Source organism: Alligator mississippiensis, chromosome 1 (assembly GCF_030867095.1).
Source record: "Alligator mississippiensis isolate rAllMis1 chromosome 1, rAllMis1, whole genome shotgun sequence".
NCBI classification, from domain to species: domain Eukaryota; kingdom Metazoa; phylum Chordata; order Crocodylia; family Alligatoridae; genus Alligator; species Alligator mississippiensis.
Window position 1 is genome coordinate 308,012,048 of NC_081824.1, and position 22,437 is coordinate 308,034,484.

At 40.1% G+C, this 22,437-nt stretch overlaps 1 protein-coding gene across 1 annotated transcript in view; it reads left to right on the forward strand.

Moving 5' to 3' along the window:
• The window catches only part of TMEM47 (transmembrane protein 47), a 28,804-nt gene extending 11,047 nt beyond the window's left edge, over positions 1–17,757 (forward strand). The window contains exons 2-3 of the mRNA XM_059720815.1: positions 5,037–5,177; positions 13,615–17,757. Coding sequence (XP_059576798.1) covers positions 5,037–5,177; positions 13,615–13,793 — 320 coding nt within the window. The 3' untranslated portion in view covers positions 13,794–17,757. The remainder of the gene's footprint in view (positions 1–5,036; positions 5,178–13,614) is intronic.
• Positions 17,758–22,437: the final 4,680 nt, after the last annotated feature.

The following is a 22,437-nucleotide window of genomic DNA, read 5'->3' on the forward strand; positions in this document are numbered from 1 at the left end:
ATGTAAACAACTCTGAAGAATTGGGGCTTAAGTTTTTGAGGAATGCATATAAATAATTTTTATAGTTTAATCTGACATTAATGCTCTATGTACAGGTCACATGACATTGCAGAGGGAGTCCACCGTTAACTTCTTTCTCCCTTTATTGCCGTTTATTATAAATTATTTCACTGCAATTTCAAAGATAAGTGAAATCTAAACGAATGTATAAAAACAATGCTTGTTAATTACATTTTCCTTGCTTCTTTCTTTTCCTCTACATGAAATAAGTTCAACAATCCTTTTTTCTTTTAGAAAATTATGCCATATGTAAGATGAAATTCACCTCTGTTTAGAGAGGGCCACTAGAAGGTTATTAAATCCCATTTAGTCCCTCTTTTTGCCATCATCAGAAAGCCTTCACAACATAAAGGCTGACATTTTTTCTAGGATGACAGGGGCCTTTAGACATACAAAGTGCATTTAAAATCAACTCTGTAATTCTAAGACTAGAATTATTTCTTGACCTGTGTCTATCTTGACAATGGTCCATATTTGCCATCAGTTTTCAAGCAGTACTCCTATATTGAATTCAATGGCTGGTTCTGCTTAGAAGTTTATTGGCACAATACAGTTTTGTGAGTGGTAACTACATATAGGATGACATGAGGGGACAACCTTTTTGTGAGCTAGTAAAGGGAAGGAGGACTGTACCTTTTTAGCCTTGAGTCACTACCTATAGTTAAAATAACTTGCCCTCAACTATTATTTGGGAGCATATACATGTGCAAATGCTGCTTGATGGATTTACTCTAGAGTATTCTCCAGTAGCATTCTGCTCCTACCATGTTAGAGCACCCTGCGCAGGCACTTACACATGCGTCCATTTGGGAGCAGATTTGATGGTCCTGGCAGCAGTCTGCTTTAGCCCCTGACCAGGACAGTTCCTGATCAGCCCTGGGCTGATCAGCTCAGGCTGCTCAGTCCCTGGCCAGCTCCAGGCTGCACATGCAGACTTCCCCGCATAGCCTGGGGCTGGTCAAGAACTGTCCTGATCAGGGGCAGGTCTCAGCCACAGCTCCAGGCTGGATGGGAAACTCTCCCTTGGTAGGGAGCTCCCTGCCCTAGTTCCGCTCTGCAATTGAGGAGCAGGGGCTAGGAGTTCACTGCTGCTGGGGAGGAGGATACTGTCCCCAACTAGGATCTGGTGGCGGGGCCCACCCAGGTAGCAGGCAGCCCCTGGAGGCAGGGAGCAACCTCCTAACCCCCTGATGCCTGGCTGACTGGGAGCAAATTTGCTGTCAGACAGCCATCTATGTGTGCCTTACTGCACAGTAATTACTAGCTACTTGCAAATGCAAATAGCAAAATAACTGCCTAGTAGAGCAAATTGCTGCGCAGTAAGGGTCTGCAGTACTTAGACGCAGATGCTTACTATTCAGTAATTTGCTCTATCACTCAGTAAAGCATCTCATGTAGACACACCCTTTGGTAATAAATAGACAGAAACTGGGCTTTTACTGTTCTGAATTTATTGTCAGCACCATAATCTTGGACACTTAGGTCCTAGGAATTCATTCCACTTAAATAGAACTCCAGAGAGTGGCTGTCTTCCAACACTGATTTGTCCTTTTATAACCTACATGCATATAATAATAAAGTAATAGATATATTTTTTTAACCTTTGCAAAATCTATAGATGTGACTGCTAATGATTAAAATATTAGCCCACACTTGCATCTCTTTGTGCCTTAACTATAGCACGATTAATTGCTTTCCTGCCTTATCTATTACCTGTTTATCATCTATTAGAAAAGCAAAAGCATGCTTAATTTTTTTATCGTCCTGCTACTCCAGTGTCATTCACCTTTTATTTAGAGCCGTTGGCTTCTGATCAGCCTGGAGATAGTTGTGTGTAATCTCCTATTACTTGTACCGGCATTTAAAATCTTCATTCAACTGCTTCTCCCATGTGACAGTTTGATTCACACTTGCAGTCTTTTATGGGTTTGGCCTCTGGGTGAGACAATTTTACATGTCTTCTCTTTGTACCTGTGCAACTTCTAAGTGGAGAGTTTTCTTTTATGTGGTTCCAAGCTGTTGGGAAAGCCATCTTTTTCAAGTGTGTGTATTTGTTGTTAGTTGCACAGGGCACTTCATAATTTGCATAGGAAGTGTACTAACCAATGTTAATCATTGCTTAAATTTTTCAGGGTTCATCAACATTAATTAGTCAGTCTTTGCAACGCTTCTGTAATGTAACTGAGGTTCTTTCCATTTTGCTTTTAGTATATCAATAAGACATATAAAATAAATGACTTTTTAAACTACATACTGAGATAGGCTAAGAGGGTTGAGGATTAAGTTGTTCCCAACTCCAGTGTCTGTCCATTTAGACAATACCTAGTAAACAAAGCTTGAAAGTTTTAGTATTTTTTTCTTTGTAATAAAACTGATGTGTTCATTAACATTTTAGTAGTATGACAGTAGAGCATATGCATGGAGAAATGTTTACAAGAAAATTTTTTTTTTTTTTCATTTAGAGACGCACTTTCAATCTCTCCTCAGTAATCTTTTTATTTTCCATCTTTCATTCAGTGATTCATAAATGACATTTAGTCATACCAGTCCCAAAAAAGCCATGCTGTATGTATTCTAACAGTCATTATTGGAACCTAGATGTGCTAAATCTCAGAGACACTATTTTGTGCATACATTCTTGCTTGTGCTTATGTGCACTCTCTCTCCCAAATCAGTTTTGAACTTATTTACAAAATGCACCTTGGACAAAGTCATATCAGAAGGATGCATAGCTCATCTGTGCTTTCCCCCTTCTCTCCCACTAATTCCTTGCAGAAATCTGTGTTCATTATCCCTCTTTGTGCTGAGTGATGGAAAGGATGCTGGGATTCTATTTCTTGATCCACATGAGAAGTGGATCCAGGATTTTGCAAAGTGGAGTGATGGATCAGCAACCAGGGCTGCATAGGTGTTTGTACCCCCTGTTCCCAGCCTTTCTCCCCTTGTCCCCCACCAAGGGTGCGTAGACCATGCCACAGGAGAAGCAGTCACGGACTTTAAGTCCCCAAAGCAGATAAAAATCTTCCCCCTCTTCCCCTCCATGCTCAGAATCACATCCTTCCTCCCCCCTTCCTCCCCCACTCCTGCCTGCTGCTGCCACTGTCCGCACTGTCTTGGGGGTGAGGGAAGCTCCAGACCCACTCCTACCTGCTCCAGCTGGGTTGTTTGGGGACCAGGCTTCAGGCTGGTGGCTCTGATCCCCATTTCCAGGTTCCCCCTTTCTGCTCCTAGATTGGCAGCTGGGGTGACCAGGGAGGGAGGGGGAACCTATCCGCTGCTGCGGCTGTCCCCATTGACCCAAGGGCAGGAGGAAGCCAGAGCCACTCTTGACCATTCCAGCAAGCCTGCATGCAGGCTTACTGCAGGAGGACATGCCTGCATGTCCTCTTGTAGTGGGGAAAGGAGTGGTAGAATTAGGAAACTTAAAACCAAATTTGCTGTCAGCTGCTTCTGTGGTGTTGTCAGAAAAGGTGGGAGTAGCCGTGCCTTTGCACCTTCTCTGGATCTACCCGATCCACATGGCAAAGTGGTTAGGTGTGAAATCTGCTCCTGTGCAGAGGAGTCATCACCAGATTTGTGCATCACTCAAATCCTACTTAAGCCTTTAGCTTAGAACTTAAATGGTGCATAGGCCCTTCCTGGCGATCTGCTTACAGATGGATTTTTACCTTGCCTGATTCCTGACTCTTATAATGTTCCTGGCGACTCATCAGTTACATGCTGGGCCAAATCTGAAGTGGCACATAGGCAAAGCTCCCATTGATTCATTAGGAATTTTGCCAGGGTAAGTGAGAGTGGGTCATTCCTACATCCCTTGGAAGAGTCAGGGTTATTATTTCTTTATTGATTTGATTTTTATGCTGCCCTTCTTTAAAAAAAGAAGGCTCAGGACAGCTTAAAATAGAATCCAACAATGTATAGAAACAGAGTCAAATCTTAAAATAAAAAAAATGCAACAAAATACCCGCCCAAAACCTCCAGACTGAAAAGCAATCCACTCTCTTCTGCTCCCCTACATCTGATCACGGCCTGGCTCCCCCCACCCCACCTATCTTTCCAATCTACTTTCAATACAAGAAAATAGACATTCCCTCTCCCTCACCCCACCCTCTGCAACCATTTCCCTCCCCTCCCTTCCAGCTCTCTACCTCAGACCCCGAGGAGTTTTCATGTCCCCACCTTTGCTTTGCCTCCCTTTCCCCAAAACCCACTCATTCTACCCCCACCCCGCATATATTAAAACCCATTGCTCGGTTTAAAAAGAAAAGAAAATAGAGACAGTACTAATAAAGCCTCCCTTTCCTCATGTCTGTCCCTGTCATAGGGCAATGCCAGAGGACTCCCTTTGGCAGCACCAAAGGGTTCAGTTCTTTTAAGGGCCCCATGCTGGTTTATTTTTCCAAATCCTTAATTTTTCCAGCTCAGCTGGTCATGCATTTTGCTCAACCCTCATTGAGTAAAATTTTTGTACAAAATAATTTTTACTTTTAGTATCTTCCTCGTTTCTTTGGGGTTTATGTTCAGATGCCTAAATGTATAATTTTTTTTCCTCAAGACCCTGCGTGTGTGGTTATGGTTCCTGAATTATCAGTCTTTGTGAGACTTCATGCTGAGCTCACCCTTGACCACTTCAAGCTAAAGTGAAGGGAAAGTTTGTGATTACTCTAGCGAACGGTTAGTACTAGAAAGGGTGTTAGATAACATAGGCCAGAATTAGCTGATCTAACCTTAAATCCTCTTCCTTATTTGGACCAAGCTTAAGCAATCTTCCTAAGGCAAAATTCCCAATAAAATTAACTGAACCTTGAAAAGATGTCACAGGAAGGATTTGCACTCATTCCTAAATCAAGATATTACATGTTTACCCAGGGCTTAGTATAAGCCCTGTATTCTTCTTATTCCTCCTCTTCTTCTAGAGGGCAAATGTTTGGTCATTTTTAACTGAAATGCATTTCTTTAATGTCTTATCTTTCTAGACTGGCAGATAGCTACTCTTGCTTTGCTTTTGGGTGGTGCTGCCATCATTCTCATCGCTTTCCTGGTTGGATTGATCTCTATCTGCGTAGGATCTCGGAGGCGCTTCTACAGACCAGTGGCAGTCATGCTATTTGCAGCAGGTAAATACATTACCCAAACAGTTTGAAATTTCCTAAGGCCAGCTGCTTTTTCTTACAGAAGAGTGATGTGAGTTGGTTGCCTAATAATTCAGAGATATTTGCATTGTCTTATGCTAAATTGTATTACGTATTATTTTTGCAAGGCATTAATCATTTTTACAGTGCACTGATACCACTTTTAAATCTAATGCAAACAAATATTGTTTATAAATCATGTGATGTAGCAGGGGCTAGAGGGGATGATGTTGAAAGAATCAGCTTTTGGAGTCCGTGATATTATGTTGCCTGATTGCTCCCACCCCCTTAATATTTTTGAAGCCCTGTCTGAAGTTTTAATGTCCTTCATTTTAAAATTCAAAAATAGGAAAATTAATTCCTAAGTGTGAACCCTTGAAGCCATAAGTATGAAAATAAATAGGATTAAATTGAAAGGTGTTTATATCTGTTCCTGTGCCACAGGAGGAATTAATTTCATTGTGTCAGGTTAACTCTTAGTTATTAATTTAACAACTGTCACACTGTAAAGCCCCTCTTTGATTTTCAAAGTACCAAAATGGAGCAGTTTATGCAGAGTACAGGGAGACTTTAAGAAAGACCCTTGAAGACAAACAGGCCAGAAAAATGCTCTAATGCAGTACATAATTGCCATACCGAATCATCCCTCGTTTTATGCATTCTGGTGTTTTCATTTTAGCTAGTAAAGGATATTTTTCTCCCCCTGAGATCCACCAACCTTGGCTTCCCTTCATTCTGTCAGTCGTATCCGTGTTGGAACCAGCAAAATAAGCCTGTCTCATAGCCCATAATGAAGAAACTGACAGCACCATCTAGTCTGTTGGATGGATTTTAAAAAGCCATTTACAACAATATGAAAAGATAGGTCCTCAGATTTTGAAGGGTATTTCGAACTGAAACAAAGATCTGAGGAAGGATCCTGCTGCCCCCTGCTGTTTGCTTGAAAATTGTTGAACTGTAGTTCAGAGCTAGAGAGAGGCATGTATACATGCAAGTAATATTAATAATGCACTCTAGCTCAGTTTGTTTTTTAAAGAGAGATGACAAAGTGGGTTCAGAATTCTTCAGTAGAATTGGGTCTTGATGAGCTGCATATTACATACATGCCCAAGACAAATAAACTAATCCTTTTCTTCTTTTAAGAAGATTGAACATTACAAAATTATGCCTAGCAATTAAATTTAGGGGAATGGGATTATTGACCTTCATTAGTAGTTATTCATTTGTCCTTTGACTCCATACTTCATAACAGTTTGCATTAACTGCTTAGAAATATACTCCTGGTCATGTCTTATAGCTTAATTAATATATTATTAAATTAACAGCTTAAAAAGACATGTTTTCTCTTTAGAGAGACAGAACTCAATATATTTAATTGGGAATTAATTGAGTTTTCTTTGTGTAGTAAAACAATTTTGCTGTTAATGATAATCTCCATTAATAAGATACCTATATTAGTTATCTACCATTTGAGAGAGATCTGCCTATTTCCTTTAACTTATGTATTGGGTATAGGTTTGGGTGTTAAAGTGCTGTGGTCCAGAATGTGTTGGAGGGAGGAATATGATGAAGCTGAGCAGAGCTGCCTTATGTCACATCATTATCTGACAAATTTTATGCTTTGTGATTTCATGTTCACATTTTCATAGTTTCCTCTTCAGGATTGTTGCTCTGGTTTCAGCTGTCATTGGAGGTGGGTGGAGGCTTGACATCACCTGAGAGCACTGTGATGCTGCAGGTGGGCTCTAGGCTACATTAGGGAAGGGTTTGCCCTCCATGCAGATATTCCTTGATTTTATATTTTTATGTGGTTTCAGAATATCTTTGTGGTTAGACAGCCACAGCACCAAGAGTCTGTTGATATTATGGCAGTTTCTGTGTGAATATGCTTAGGAATTTAATCCTAAACATGTTTCCAGTGAAGAGAGCTACTTAAAATACAAGGTACCTAGCACAACTGACAGGTGTAGGGAAATGGATGACAATTGTGGTAGGAGCTATAAAATAAGTGAGGGTGGGGGCTGTAGAGACTTTAGATACTGATCAGTTGTTTAAGGTGTTTATTTGGTTGGCTACATTTAACTTTTTTAATCTCAATTTGATGCTTACATGGCAAATGTGGAAAGAGTTAAGGGGGAAGAGTATTTGCAGGCTAAGGAAGAAGATGGACAAGTTAGTTTTTGCGAATAGGTGAATAAGGGGTAAGCCAGTAAGTAGACTGGCAGATGGATCATTTAAAATGTGTATGCAGAATTAAGTAGTTGAGTAAGTGGAAGAACAACTGCATAGAATTAATATTACAAACACAAACTTGTTTTTTCCATAAATTTGGGAAGCCACTCCCTAGAGCTGTTGACTTGTATATATAGATCCTTTTTCCACAGCCAGTCTAAATCTTGTTCATTTGGTCTGTAATCCATGATTTGCATTACATATCAGCATTCCCCAAAACTGAAATGTTTTAAGTGTCTTCCCAAAGGGGCTTTCATGATGGGGCATATTCTAGTTTTATGTTTTGTTTACCTTTAAAATCAGTTTGTGGTGGGGACTTTCTTGCCAGGTAGTGCCTGTTTCTAGATTCTCACTCACAAGTAAAAAGGAGAAGACCTCTCCAGACAGTAGGGTTCTCTCCAGACACTAGTAGCTGTTGGAGAGGCAGGATTTCATCCAACCATCATTCCATCACCTTTCCTAGTGAACAAGCAGTTTAAATGCCATTCCAGCACTAATTCTGTAGTCACAGATCGGGGGGCGGGGGGCTCCTTCCCTTTCAGATGGTTCCTGATTCCCATATGTACATTCATAGGGAGCACCTAGATATATCTTCCAATCCCAAGGTTAAATCTCATGCTTTTGCATTACTGCATAAGTAGCATGTCCTACTATTCACTCAGTGTTTGGCAAATGATGTCCTCATTCTTCAGCTGGAGGTGAGGTGACTTTCACAAAGTTTGAGAATCTGGGAACAGATGACTTTTATATTGTTGGTATGTGAAGCAGAGGCTCCATATTTTATTTGATACCTTTTTAAGGCCATGACTTGAATTTTCTTTAAGGTGCTGTTCAGAGCACCTTGAAATAAATAAATACATGCTGTTTTAAAGACTTGTAAGTGCAGTAGCATTCTTCATGAAAATGAGCCCTGCACTGTGGGATGGATTTGGAGTGAATATTGCAGTTTGTAACATGGGATTAGCCTTTTTTAGTAGTTAGAATTTCTTTTAAAAAGCTGTCTTTTATTTGGCTACTGAAAGAATTGGTGGTTCCAGAACTGTAGCATATTTAGTCCTATAAATAAGGCCACATAAAACTAAGCCTCTTTTAATTTCAGCTGCAAGGGATTTTTCTGTAGTAATATGCATTTGGTTTCAATGTGCCCAGTCATCTCTGGACTTGCTTACTGCTTACACCACCAGTATAAGAATGTGGCAGGGTGCTCAGGGTAACTGGCACACAGAGTGGCAACAGCAACTTCTGGGTGCTGCTGCTGTCATGATCGCAGTTCCAGGGCCATGGCAAAAGCTGTTTTACCGACACCCCAGTTGGTACCCAGGGCAGTTGCCCCTGTCGCTCTACCTTACAGGTGCTACTGGCTTACGCTTCAGGGTTTTTTAACTTAACTTTTCCAGCTGCCACTTTTCCAGCATCCACATAGCTTCACAGGTAATAAGAACAGTGAGGGGCATGTAGGTGTAATGGGTGTATGGGTGTAAATCAGCTGCAGAATGAAATAGAATGCAGTACAGAATCAATATAGTTGTTTGAAGCCAAAGGCTAATCTACACTTGCAATTCTGTTGTTTCTATGCAGCTAGGCCATTAATAGGAATAGTGATAACTAATATTTTTAAAAAGGCAGTTGGTACATAGCCTCTTTAACTGCAGGTTTCTATTCCAAAAGGATCCGACCACCTCTTCTTCTTTGTGAATTTGATGCATTGATTTCTCTGTAGTATACTGAATTTGTGTGTTAGCATTTCAGAAGAGACTTGATAAAAGTACCTCCTGATGACTCAGCATAGAAGTCCTGAGGCCTCAGTTCAGGAAAGTGCTAAAGCATGTTTTTAAGTCCATCTTTCTTTGGAACAATCCATTGATTTTGCTAGGACTTAGGCAGGGATTCAGCAGCTACAGGCATACCTACATGTTTTTTCTGAATAATAATGCTCTCAATCAGCATAAAAATATCCTTACCCTAAGAGTATGAACTTATCCTATTGTCCTTGGTCAAAATTTACTCTCCTGCCCTTCCTGCAGTTGCAGAGTGCATTGTGGGCTAGAAGACAAAATGCTAAGTGTAGCAGCATTAAAATTGTACTCGCCTGAAGGGATAGGAATGGCTGCCTTGCAGAGGGACAAAGTGTGAGGAGAGAGAGGGTTTGTCTCAGTAGGGATATTGTTTGCCCTAAGGGTGAGTGAAGCTGCTTTTGAGGCAGCCCTCTTTGAAGTGGGAGGGGTGATGTAACCCCAGCAGGGGTTTTGCATGAGAGGAACATTAGCAAAAGCCTGGGAAGAGTCCCAGCGTGGAAGTGGCTGAGAGGGCTTGTTTAAAAAGGGGGAGCAGTTTTTCTCAGGAGGGAGAATAAAAGGAAGAGAGGGGAGAAGAGAGACAGGCTGGAGGCCAGGAAAAGGACCTCACCACGGCTGCCCCTTGGAAAGCCCGTATCAGAACTCAGCAGAAGTGGTAGCTAGAGGCTGCACCGGAGAGAAACACAGTATCCTTTCTTCCTCTTGTCCCCCTTTGGAGCCCTGCCGGGGCAGGCACAAAAGAGGAGCTGCCTGTCAGGAGACTCTGAGCCTGGGAAGAACCTTCTCCAAGCTCCTGCATGGCTTGGATGTGCACAGGAGGGGAGCGGGACACAGACCAGGGGGAGACTGCCCTGGTTTGCTCCATCAGTGAGAAGGCACCCAGGGAGGGGCAGGCTCAGTGTGCCAGAGTGAGCACTGGGTAGAGGGAGCTGGTGACTGTTACAGCACACCAGAAGCCCTGGTGCCAGGTTGGGCCCAGGGAAGGGCTGCATTTGTTGGGTGGTGTGAGGGGCACTGGGCAGCGGGAGCTGCTACAACCTGCAGTCCAGACACCGCTCCCTGCTGAGGGGAGAGACGTTGCAGGGATCCTCAAATCAAGTAGCAGAAACCCAGAAATGCCACAGGTGGTACACACCAGCCCCAACCCCATGTGCAGCAGACATTCTGTGCACAATGTCTGTCCCAGACTCCTTCATGTTTTAAGCTAAACCAGAGTCCCCCAGCATTCCAGATGCTTTGCAGCCCTAGACAAGGCTCTCTCGTCCAGAGCTGCCCCTCTACTCCCTGGCTGGAGCTCCGGCAGAGACTGCAGGCACAGCAGTGTCTACCTGGCTCTTCCCCTTGCTCCCCACCCACCCTGCTCGAGCAGGGATTTTTCCCTCTCTTCTCCCACAGCACGGACCATAGCCAGCATGTGGTATGCTAGCTAATGCTGAGAAGTGTCTGTGTAAGGCAGACAAGACAAAGGCATATAGGACAGTATTTGCTTAGAGCTTTTGGGGGCTAATCAACCGGTAGCTGGTAATGTCCTTCTCTTCCTTCCTTGGAAAAAGTTGTTTAAGAAGAGGTTGAATTAATGAGAGATCCTTTTGCTTTGTTGATGGGGTGCTAAATGCTAACAACTTCCTGTGTAACTCTCTGCTGTCTAACTCAATGCTCTGTTATCAATTCCCTGCTGGCCCCCTCCTGGTGGTGGGGGGGGACCCCTCCCTAATCAGAGCATCCTGTGAGGCCTGCCCATGCCCCCCTCAGCTCAGCACTATGGAAGGTAAGGGAGGGTGGTTCTAGCGCCCCCTGGCGTATATCCTGAGCCACTGTAGGCATGTGCCTGCATTTCCTCAGTCCAAAGGGGATCTCTGTGTGGTTACAAACTGGTTCAGCCTAGCCAGGTTAGACTAACCTGCAACGATTCAGGCTCAGGCTTTTTTAATATCTGTCCCTAACCACAGTGGACCAACTCTGTGTGCCAGGGTTGGTGGCCACTGCATGTAGCACATGGGGCTGGAGCTGGCATGCATGCTGCATGCAGTGCACGGAGGCAGTTTAGGATGTGTGCTGCATATGGGGGTCAGTCTGACCCCATGTCCCTCGTATGGCCCATGGGCTGAATGAGTTTGATATTCCTGGTCTACATCAGGAATGTGTGGTTTGAAAACAGTCACTTGAAAACACAAGTTGTGACAGCCGAAGTCTGTCTGGGAGCTGCTTGATGATCAATACTTTTTGGATTTATCCTTCTTTTTTTTTTTAAATCATAGCTATAGAGCTTGATTTTCTGTTCTCACAATTAGCTGGAGTTACATCAGTTTAAAATAAACAAGGGATGGGAATGAAGCCCAGGAATAGAAAACATAAAACATGAAAAATATGTTTAATTCCATGCAAAGCTTAGGCCTTTATTGTGACAACATAGCTCACACCATATACTACCATTGACTTCAGTTGAACTGGTGTGAAAGTATGGTTGTAACTCAGCTGGAGCAACTTCTTGCTGAGAATCTTCTTGGTTTAAGAAGTACTGTGTTCCTTTCATTTCTAGATCACTGCTTTAGACCAGTGATCTAATCTGTCTCTTGAATCTACACTGTATTTGTGCAAAGATCCTCTGATTTGGGAGCAGCTCAGAACAACTGACGACGGACGTCTGTTTTATAAAAACTGCTATCCACGTTGGCAGCCTTGAGTGAAAAGCCAAAGATTGAATAGAAGTGAAAACCCATCTTACAATAAGTTTGTTTCACAGTACTAGGTCTGTAGTACTGAAAATCTTGCACTATACTTTTGAAATAGTAATTAAATAAAGGGCTAAGTCTTTAACTAAAATGGCAAACTGGCATCTTTCATTAGTATTTAACCCTTAGTAGTTTGTAAAGTAAAATAAAAAGGCAAGTGAAAATTTGTGTGTACCATAAATGTGTAAGCAGTATGTTAGTAACTGTAATATTTTATTGTGCTATAATTTCTTACGTAATTTCAAAGATAATGCTATAATTCAGAGCTCTTTTAGTATAATTATGAGTTTGGCCCTGGGCATTTAAAAAAATCTAATAGCTTGTTTGCTTTTTAAAAAGTGACTTCCTGTTTGGTTAAAATATATGCGGTAGTGCACTTCCAGCGGTGGACACACCTATCCTGCCTATATTTAAATATGTGCTTTGGATGTGAACAACCCACTGAATTCAAGGGACTCTTTGTGCCTGCAAAGTTAATCACATGCTTTAATATTTGAGTTTTAAAGCCAAGAAGGACCTTTGGAAAAGGTCCGTGCTATGTCTCTGGGATGCGAAAAAACTGGAATTTATTTTCCTGTGCTGCCAGATGATCACATATTGTGTACATGTAGTCCATGAAGCCCAAGACCTAAGGGACCATTATATCATCTTGCCTGGCCTCCTGTATGTCACAAGCCATTACATTTCATCCAGTTATCTTTGTATTGAGTTCAGTAACTGTTTATTCCAGTTAAATTAATGGTAGATGTGTGCCTGTGTTTAAGGGAGAACAGATCCTTATGAGCGTGGGTTCTTCCTCCATTCACAGTGCACATGCGTCGTATTGGTAGTTGACATACAATGCTATATTTATCAGGTTTATTAAATTCTGTTGCAAATGTGTTTAGAACATACGTACATCAGGCTGCATAAAATCTCCTCTCAATCTCTCTGGGAAATGTCATCATCATCATACAAAGAAATGGTTTTCTGGGTTTTTTGCTGCTGTGAATTTATTCTGTTTCATTAGTTTTCAGCCAGGGCAGGATATTGTACTCCACCCACCCTTGAGTTCTACTTTACTAGTAGTTAACTAAATTTCATGAATTCCTCTGGTGCTCTGTGTAATTATATGATTAATTCTAATTACAATAGGTGATAAAATGCATGTAATTCATAATTCCTTAAGAATTCCATTAGACATTAATAAATAACACCTAATACTATGAATTACTACTCATCTAAAATAAATGGTTTCTTTGATTGTGAGTTATGTTTCTTCTTGTTTCTTTATTCTTTTTCTCCCTTATGACACGTTTATAATATCTATAAGATTAGTCATTTTAGTTCTGGTCTCAAAAAGAATTCCAACTTCAGACTAAAAAAAGGGAGAACAAAAAATGGGAAGAGATTGGTTGTATTCATTATCTGGGGATCTAGAGTGTCTCACTTTATTATAGAGCAGACGTAACATTTGTTCATATCCAGCAGAATGTATCGCAACTGCTATACTCTCTATAGATAGCGGAGACAGCTTACATATTGTTTCTATTCAAATAGCACAATACCTATAAATAAAAAATTGCAGCAAATGTAAAATTTGATAATTGAGTGTTTGCCTTGTTTTATGTAATAGAGCAAAAAACCCATTCTTTTCTGACCTTTGGCTAATTTTTATTTCAGTTGTTCTTCAGGTGTGCAGCCTAGTCCTTTATCCAATCAAGTTCATCGAGACGGTCAGCTTGAAAATATACCATGAGTTCAACTGGGGCTATGGCCTGGCTTGGGGTGCAACTATATTTTCATTTGGGGGTGCCATCCTTTATTGCCTGAACCCTAAGAACTACGAAGACTACTACTAGAACTGTTTAGTTTAACAAAGCAAAAGAAGAAAAAAAAGAAAAAAATAACAAAGGATTACTCCATCTTTTCTAACTCTCAGTTTTTTTAGAACACTTGTGGAGCACCAGACAGTCTGCTCTGTGGATAAAGTAGCCTTTGCCTTTTGGCTGTGAACGCTGTAACCAGCTTTTATGTTCAAGAGAACAGATATAAAACAGCAGATTAAAAATGGCTGATCTTGCATAGACAAATGCTGCAAACTGTTGATACATTGACTTCATTTTTCTTGACAACAAGCAAAGGATCTACATGACAAATCATTATGAGAAAAGTAGTTGGAATGAAAATGCCCATATCTGCCATTGCCTGCAGGGGAGCAGCTGGCATGAGCTCTATTTAGAAGTTTTCTTATATCATGGAGGATTCAAAGGTTGTTTTGAGCAGGCAGTACCATTTTATACAATGAGCTAGCCTCTGGTCATGTATTTGAAAAATCTTTTGGGGACTCAGTTGCAAGTGGATGTATGTTAGAGACTGTGAGTGGAACTGGTTAGTGACTTTCCTAATATCTGCATTCAGAAGTCTCTGGAAAAAAGGAGGAGTTTATGCATTGGTGATCCATATTTTCCCACCAATGGGTGGCAAATCACTGAAGGAAGACAGAACCTAAAAACACATGTTTCTAATTATGTGGCTGGAAGTTGTCTCAGCTCTGAGCATTGTGGAGGGAGGAAGGGAGGGGCTAAATGAAGGTAAAAGAGGGCCTCATTTCCTTGAGGTATATAAAATGCATGCAGAAGCTACATTTGTCCTAAATATCATTTTAATTTCAAACATCACAGTAAAAAATGCATAATGAGTCCAAGTAAGTATTTTTATAGAAGGTATTTGTTAGTACAAATAAATATATAAAAAATATATAGGTAATGAATCCTCACACAGAGGGAGACACATATATTACATCTAAAGGTAATATTAGCTATGGTGTAGCGGTTAAAGCACTAACTTTATGCACATTCTCCAGAGTATTGGACTAGTATCTCTAGTTTGGGTTGGTATTACAAAATAAATATAATGTCAAATGCTCTGTTCTCTCTGTATGTCCTTATAGAAGCTCACTTTGATGGAAAATGTGTAAAAGTTCATATAAAGTTAAGTTTGAACAGAATGAAATGATTAGCTGATGATGTCATAATTTGGTAATTATTACATTTTTTAATGCTGGTTTAAAACGAAGTTTTAAACAGAATTGCCATTTTAAAAAATCCATTAAACTCATGAGTGTCTTCAGTCAACAAAAATATAGTTGAGACCAAGTCATGCACAAGAACTGTTATCAGTATGGTATATCAGCTTTATAAGTTACATTTGTTTTTTCCCCGTTTGAGTTTATAATAAATTGGCAAAAAAATATGCTTCTAAAGATGGTTTCCCACATAAAACATATAGACACTCCAAATGAAATGAGACCTAAGTTAAATTGGGAAAACTTTTAAATTCACTTACCCTGAATAACTTTTATTTTGGTTTAAAAATTGCTTATTTGGGTCCTTTCAATTAATGGTGAGCATATTTTTATACACCTGATACAGTTATAATATACAAGTTTAGAAAGAATTATTTTTGTTAATGGGGAGATTTAAAATATAACCTATTTGGTCCTTTTTGGGGGAAAAATAACCTTCTCCTGTATTGCTGTTATATAGGTAGTTCCAAAAAGTGATTGCAAAATTAGGACCACATCTAAAGTGCTAAATGGACACACCTTGGTTCACAGAGAGGAAGGAGGTTCTAAGAAAGGAGCTTATACACCCCAGTTGTGTAAGGGGTATATAGCCACAATTCCGCCTTTAGAATGGTGTTTATTAACTCACTGCTGTCTAACAAGAACTAGTTCTGAATTCTGGGCCTTACTGCAGTAAAGTGTGTAGTACAGTATGTAGTACTGCAGTAGAGTGTTCAGTATAGGCACTGTTCCCTGGACCAGTAGTGTTAGCTAGACTAGGATGACCAAGAAAAATGGTGGTTTCACGTAATGTGATGAAGGACAAAACTATGGGGACATGAGGAAAAAGAGAAGAGCATCTGTTTGTCTTGCAGGTATTTGAACATGTTTCTAACTATACTTTTCTGAAACTCACTTGAAGCAGAGACCTGGATGTAGTTAACTGTGACTTTCTAAACTACAGTGTAACTGCTTTTAATGTGCATGAGAGGAAGATAATGGGTTGCAACAGGATTTAGCCTAATTTTTAAAAAGCCTATTGTGAAAGCTCTCTGTTCTTTTCTAGAGGAGTGATACTTTGGGTGATGACAAGTACCTGACACTGCTTAGTCTGAGAAGAAAATGCATAAAATGATAGATCAGCATCATCGTTCTTAATCTTAACAAATCCCATCTCTCTATAGAGCTAGAGAGAAAAACATGCAGCAGACTAAGACACAGAAGCATAAATTGCATATATACATTGGAAAACATGGAATTCTTACATAAAAGCACCATTCAGCAATTCTTTTTATTTTTTTCTAAAAATTTTGGCCATCTAAAGTCAGGTTCCTATTTCCATAAAACACTCAGGGTTCCTATACACATGTGTGGAAACTGCTCCAATGCACTAGAAATCTAGCACGTCAGAGCAGACTCAATTAATCAAGTCTGCTGGAGCACAGAAATTGACATGCTGCATCGTGCGTATCAATGTCACTGTGCATTTCCACGCTGAAAAAATAGCAGCGCTGCTCTTTGAAATAAAACATATTCAACAAGCTTTAGTTCAAAGTGCTCCACCACTATTTTTTCAGTGTGGGAATGTGCAGCAACGCTGATACATGTGACACATGGGCACTTTTAATTAGCACAGCTTGCTAATTATGCACCCAGCGACACATCCCACAACACATGTAAAAATGCCCCCAGATTTCCAGAGATTCTTACACCTATATCTTCCATGAAATATATGGTATCTGCTCACCTCTTAAGGTCAGGTCCTTCATATTTAGGTGCTTAAGATAATGGATATAGGTACCTTAATTTAGCTTATGCTACTGCTGCTTCTCCCCCACCCCTCCCCAGTCAAGATTGGCAACTCTGACATGTTTCAGTGCTGAATTAAAAGTAAATGCAGTGTAGAACTGAACTATTTTTCTACCCACAAAATAAACCACTCTTGTGTTTCAGAGTGTATATAAAATAGATCTATCATTTTTATATATTATTCTTGTATCATGCCGTCACCACTTCAGTTGTATTTGGCTTTATCTCACTAGCAGGATAATTTTTCACAAAACAAGCCCATTGTTTATCTTCCAAATATATATAAATATATATATAGCAGACTTGCAAGCAGGGCTAGTTCTTTGTATTTTTTAAGCTTAAGGTATGCCGTCCGGTGCTGAAAAGTACCTAGCACCTCTTTTGGATTTCTTGCACAACTACATTTAGCTTTTGTAAGTTCAACATGTAAATTTTAAAGACATAAATATAGAGAGACCTATGTGTTTGAAAAAAAAAGATATATATGGATTAGCATGTAATTGTATATTATTAAACATGCAATGAACTGATTGGTAAGTGAAGTCTAATCTTATGGCTAGCAACGTAATTTATTCAGACTGTATTTTTGTACAGAACAGTGCACACTAACCTATTGCCTCTGTGTCCTCTATAATGCCTAAAACTGTGCCTAGAGATCTCATTTCTGTCTTCAAAAAACAAATTACTAAGTACTTCATGCTGTTGATGGTATTAGTTTCCCTAATGTTGTTCTTTATTTATTTTTAAAAAGTGTGTAGTGTGTTTATTAAACAAATTCATCAAAATGTGGTTCATTTTTAATGGTCATTGTTAGGGAGAAATGACATGTTTCTTATCTAAACTGTTTTAAGTTTGCAGTTTTATTACCATTTCTGCATTTCACAACTTTTGTAGCTTACATAAAGTTATGTGGAAAAAGTAAAAATAAAAAAAATACACTAACAAATGTACTTGCTTTGCTCTGTGTCGAATATTTCAGCAGTGGAAAAAACCCTGTTGTTTTTGTCAGGGAAAATGAGATGCATACTTTGTGTTAACTACAGATTGTTAACTCAGCTACTACAGGGGACACAAAATGTAGCAAGAAAGGGCCAAGTTCTGCCTTATTTAGTATCCCATGAAGTCGGTACAGTTATATCTCTTCAGAAAATAGATTATAATGTTTGAATGACTGAATTCTTCAGTTTTAAAAAGTGTGTGGTGTCTATTCTCTCTCCTAACTTAGAGGTAGTACTGTATAAGTGGGTGCTTCTAGAGATGTCTCACCTGCCCACACTACTGCCTCAAGTCCCCTCTTTTCTCTCCTGCCCTGCCTTGGTGTTTCAATAAAAAAAAAAAAAAAAAAGGAGGTGAAGTATTACCAACAACTTAGCATTATAGTTAGATGGCAGAGATTTTCTTCATGGGGCTTCCCCGTCCCCTACATTTTGCTCTATGCCATACCCCATTGGAATTAAGTCTTAAAGTCAGACCTCATAAATTTGAATCCTCAATGAAATGTGCTCCATCTGGTTTCCTGGCCAACCTGTCCCAGATAATCCTCTGCCTCAAATTTACTTGCAGCAAATTCCTGAGGTAGGTTCCCCCTCTGTCACCATCGGTGAAGCCTAATTCAGGTACTGTCACTTTTCCTGCTCAGCTGGTCACCATCACCACCACTGGAAAAATCAACTTTATTTATTCTTGCATTTGTACTTTCCTGGCCTAGTTGGTTAATGTCACCACTGCTAGAAAAAACAACTTATTTATCCTTGCACTTCTCCAGTCTAGCTGGTTAGAGTCACCCCTGCCAGTAGAAAATAAACTTAATTATCCAGGTAATGGTCTATTGTCTTTTTGAACCATTTCTCAACACCACGTTCGTGTAATTAACTTGATCAATTAATGTTTTATGAGTCCTGGCCCCTTAACTCAATCAGCTGTTATCTCATTTTGTTTTCCCTTGTCAGTCATCTTCAGACTGACATTCTACTGCAGTCAAGACATCTCTAGCCATCTGTATGCTAACTGGCTCTACTTTCCATGACTCCATCTCGACCCCAGCTTCCTTTCTGGCTCCAGCTCAGCTTCAGCTCCAGTTCTGGCTCCAGCTCCGTGTCTCCACACAGCTTGCACAGCTTTCTCAGCTCCCCATGTATTCCTTTCTCCATGGGTATCAGATATGCTGGTAGCCCCTTTGAGCAGTCAGCAAAATTCCTTGGGGCCAGTGGGAGCAGGCTCCCTCTGCACGTGGTCACGTGTCATCTGTTGCCTCCTCCAGCCAAAGCCTGTATCTGTGCACCTGCCACCGAGGCTTCAGCATACACACTGCACCGCCCAGTTCCCTGGGTAAGTCTTTAGCTGGGCTCCTGTCTGGCTGGCATGCACAAGTTGTAGCAGGGTCCAGGACCAGTGCCTGGTTGCATACTGTAACTAAGTGAACTTGACACCAGCCTTAGAGTCAGACAGATTCCGTAGAGGTTACACACTGGTCTGTCATATAAAGTGTTATTGGCATTCATGAATGCCTGTATTTATTGAACCTGGTGATCATGCATGGTAGCAGGTGATGAATATGAAACAACTTGAATAGTCCAGAAACTATGCAAAAGGCAAGGATTTCTTAGAGTGAGATCTTATAAAACTATCACTCAAAGAAATCTTTGCCACTTGCATGGAACTTGGAAGAATTTGAGTTGCAAACTGAAAAAATGAAAAGATGTCGTAACAGGACAGTTGGACATGGAAATTTTGCAACCTCCACCTTCCTTTCTGATACCAAGCAGTATCACAGAAAACGAGGCATTTGGTCAGAGGTTTGAGTGGAACCTAGCAACCACAGAGGCAGAAGAGAAAAATGACTAGTGAATCTTCCTGCATATTGTGGGGGAGGAAGCTCTGGCTGTTCATTATAACTTACCCTTTGAAGAAGGCCAAAATATTCAAAGAAATGTAATACTGTCCACCTTTGAGGAGTACTGCAAGACCAAAAAAGAGAGACCCTTAAAAAACGCAGATTTTTTACAGGAAGACAAACAACAGAACAAAGTATGTTATTGAACTAAAGAGACTGAGTAAGAATTGTGCTTCTGGGAACTTGACAGAAACTCCGTTAAACAGATGATTATAAGTGGCCTTGTAGATACTCCACTACAAGAAAGGATGTTGTGTGAGGGAGAGCTGCCCCTAGAAAAGACTATTTAAATATGCAGGACAGCAGAAACCGTGACAGACAAGGCTGCAGAACTGAATATGCTACAAGGGGGTGTCTATCCAATAGGCATGAATGAATGTGGCCAGAAAAAGCCTCCTCACAGGTAAGCTTTTCCATTGGTCATGATCCCTGTAAAGGAGAGAGTGCTTACAGGCAGCCATGCCGCAAATGTGTAAGACAACATGACCCCAAATATTGTGCTGCATTTGAAAAGCTCTGTTTTAAGTGTAATGAGAAACTATTTTACCAGGTTCTGCAGATCCCAAACACAAACCTCAAGTGTACACAACTGAGCCTACACTGAAAGAGGCATTTTTATAGATTAGGTGAATCAAGCAAAATCAATGAAAGGGAGTGGATTTTGCCAGTGGAAGTGCAAGAAAAAATGGTTTAATTGAAAGTGGACGTTGGTGCTCAGGTTAATAGTTTATCTAATCATGAATATAGAAAATTAAAATTGAGATAAAAAATAAGTCTCAAAAACATCAAAATGATTGGCCATTCAGAAACAAATATACCAGTGAGAGACAATGTATTACAGGCATCCAATATAAAAATAAAGTATGCAAACTCCCATTCATTGTAGAACCTTAAGAAGTGACATTAATTTTGGGTCTGGAAGCTTGTGATAAACTGAATCTAGTGGAAGTGTGGGCTTGCAGTACAAGAAGACCTGACATTCATAACTTCTGATGATCCTCTTGGCTGTCTCGGCCCAAATATGGACAATTTTTTAGTGAAAAAAACAATTCTTCCAGAACAGAAGAAGCAATCAAGTCCTTGTGGGAAGATGTGTGCCTACGGACATAAAATGCAAATACTATCATGCAGAAAGAGTAAATTAGCCACAGTGATCTGTAGCTAATGAATTGTGTGCTATATGCAAAAGCAAAGCTGCCAAAAGTACAAGTGAATTGGATTCCAGTATAAGGAATCAAGTCTAGCAAGACTTGGAGAAATGCTTCCCACCAAAAAACACATTAGAAAATGTGGATCCTGGTACTTTGTAAGTCAGTGAAAAAGTGAATCCTCCGGTGATAAAGACATACTCCAGAGTGAAGTGATAGTAGCCCCTCCTGTAGATGGGTGCTAATAGATTCTTATGCTAATTTGTTTTTATTGGTTAGGGGAAAGATGTGGTGATAGAGGCTATAGTTTGGAGAGGCCTCCTTATACAGACTGGGAATTGTGAAACAGTACCTCAATTTAGGAGCCAATTAAAGCCAGACAGGATGTGCAGAGGTTACACACTGCTCCAGGACTGAAGTTTGGTGTTCTTCTCATTCATGTATGCCTGAACTTTTTGAACCTGGTGATCAATACATTTCTGGCACTGGAAATGTAGGCCTATTGCTCACTAGTGCAGGAAAGGAATTGAACAATCTTGACCCTCCATCATTTAAAAAATTATGGGAGAGATTTTTCCTTTAATGGAATGTGAGAACTTGGGAGAGTATGAAGATGAGGTGGTAGGAAAGGAGGAAAAATAATGGATTAATTGAGGACATTAATTTAGATGGGAGATTCAGTGAAGTATTCAGTGCCCTGGAAACAGGTATGTATGAGGCACTAAAGTGAGAGATGGCAACCTAGAATCAGAAGTGCATGTATTCTAATGTATGTTGAGTAAATGCTGGTCATAGTCCTGCAGGCTCCAAATGGGAAGTGGAAAGTGTCTTATCAGAGTTATTTTAAATAAAACTAATTTTGTGGTACTTAAGGAATCTAGATGTTTAATCTCTATTTAAAACTAATTTCTACATGTTTGACAATTGTTTCCTGAGCAAATATTTCATACTTGTAAAAATAATGGAATTCAGAATATAAATTTTGGTTTCTCCTCTGCCTTGTACTCTATTCCTGTCATTCTCCTCTCTGTTTTTTGAAAGAGAACTAAGCAAAAAGCAACTTCAAAGTGTCAGTATCTGAGATTTGACAATGTCCTGCGCTTCATATCCATGGGGAATGCTATATTTCTCAGTTAATAACTAACAAAAATTTTGACCTCCGAGGCGGGAAATGCTGATGCATTAACAGCAATGTCAATCATATGGCAAATCTAACAATTTTAAGAATATAAGACAATGATATTCTTCATAGTAGAGGGCGGGGAGCAGGGCAGGCAAGGGAAGCATTGGGCATACGAGAGTAGATTTCGAACAGAACCCTTCCTATGGTCCTTTTTAAGATGCCAACCTTTTCTCATTCTTTGATGCCAGACTCAGAACAGTGACTTCAAGATGGGTCACCCACACTGTGACAGCTGAAATTATATCTCTGTGATAAAAGTGCTTGCTGAAGGCTCTATGAAGATTAAACCAAGTGTTTTTCTGTCATTTGTTCAGATATTAAGCTATGTGCTGTTGTTAAGAGCCTAATTAAAGTCTAAGATGTAATGAGGCCTTGTATATAGTATGAGGCCTGGTAAATTTAGCAA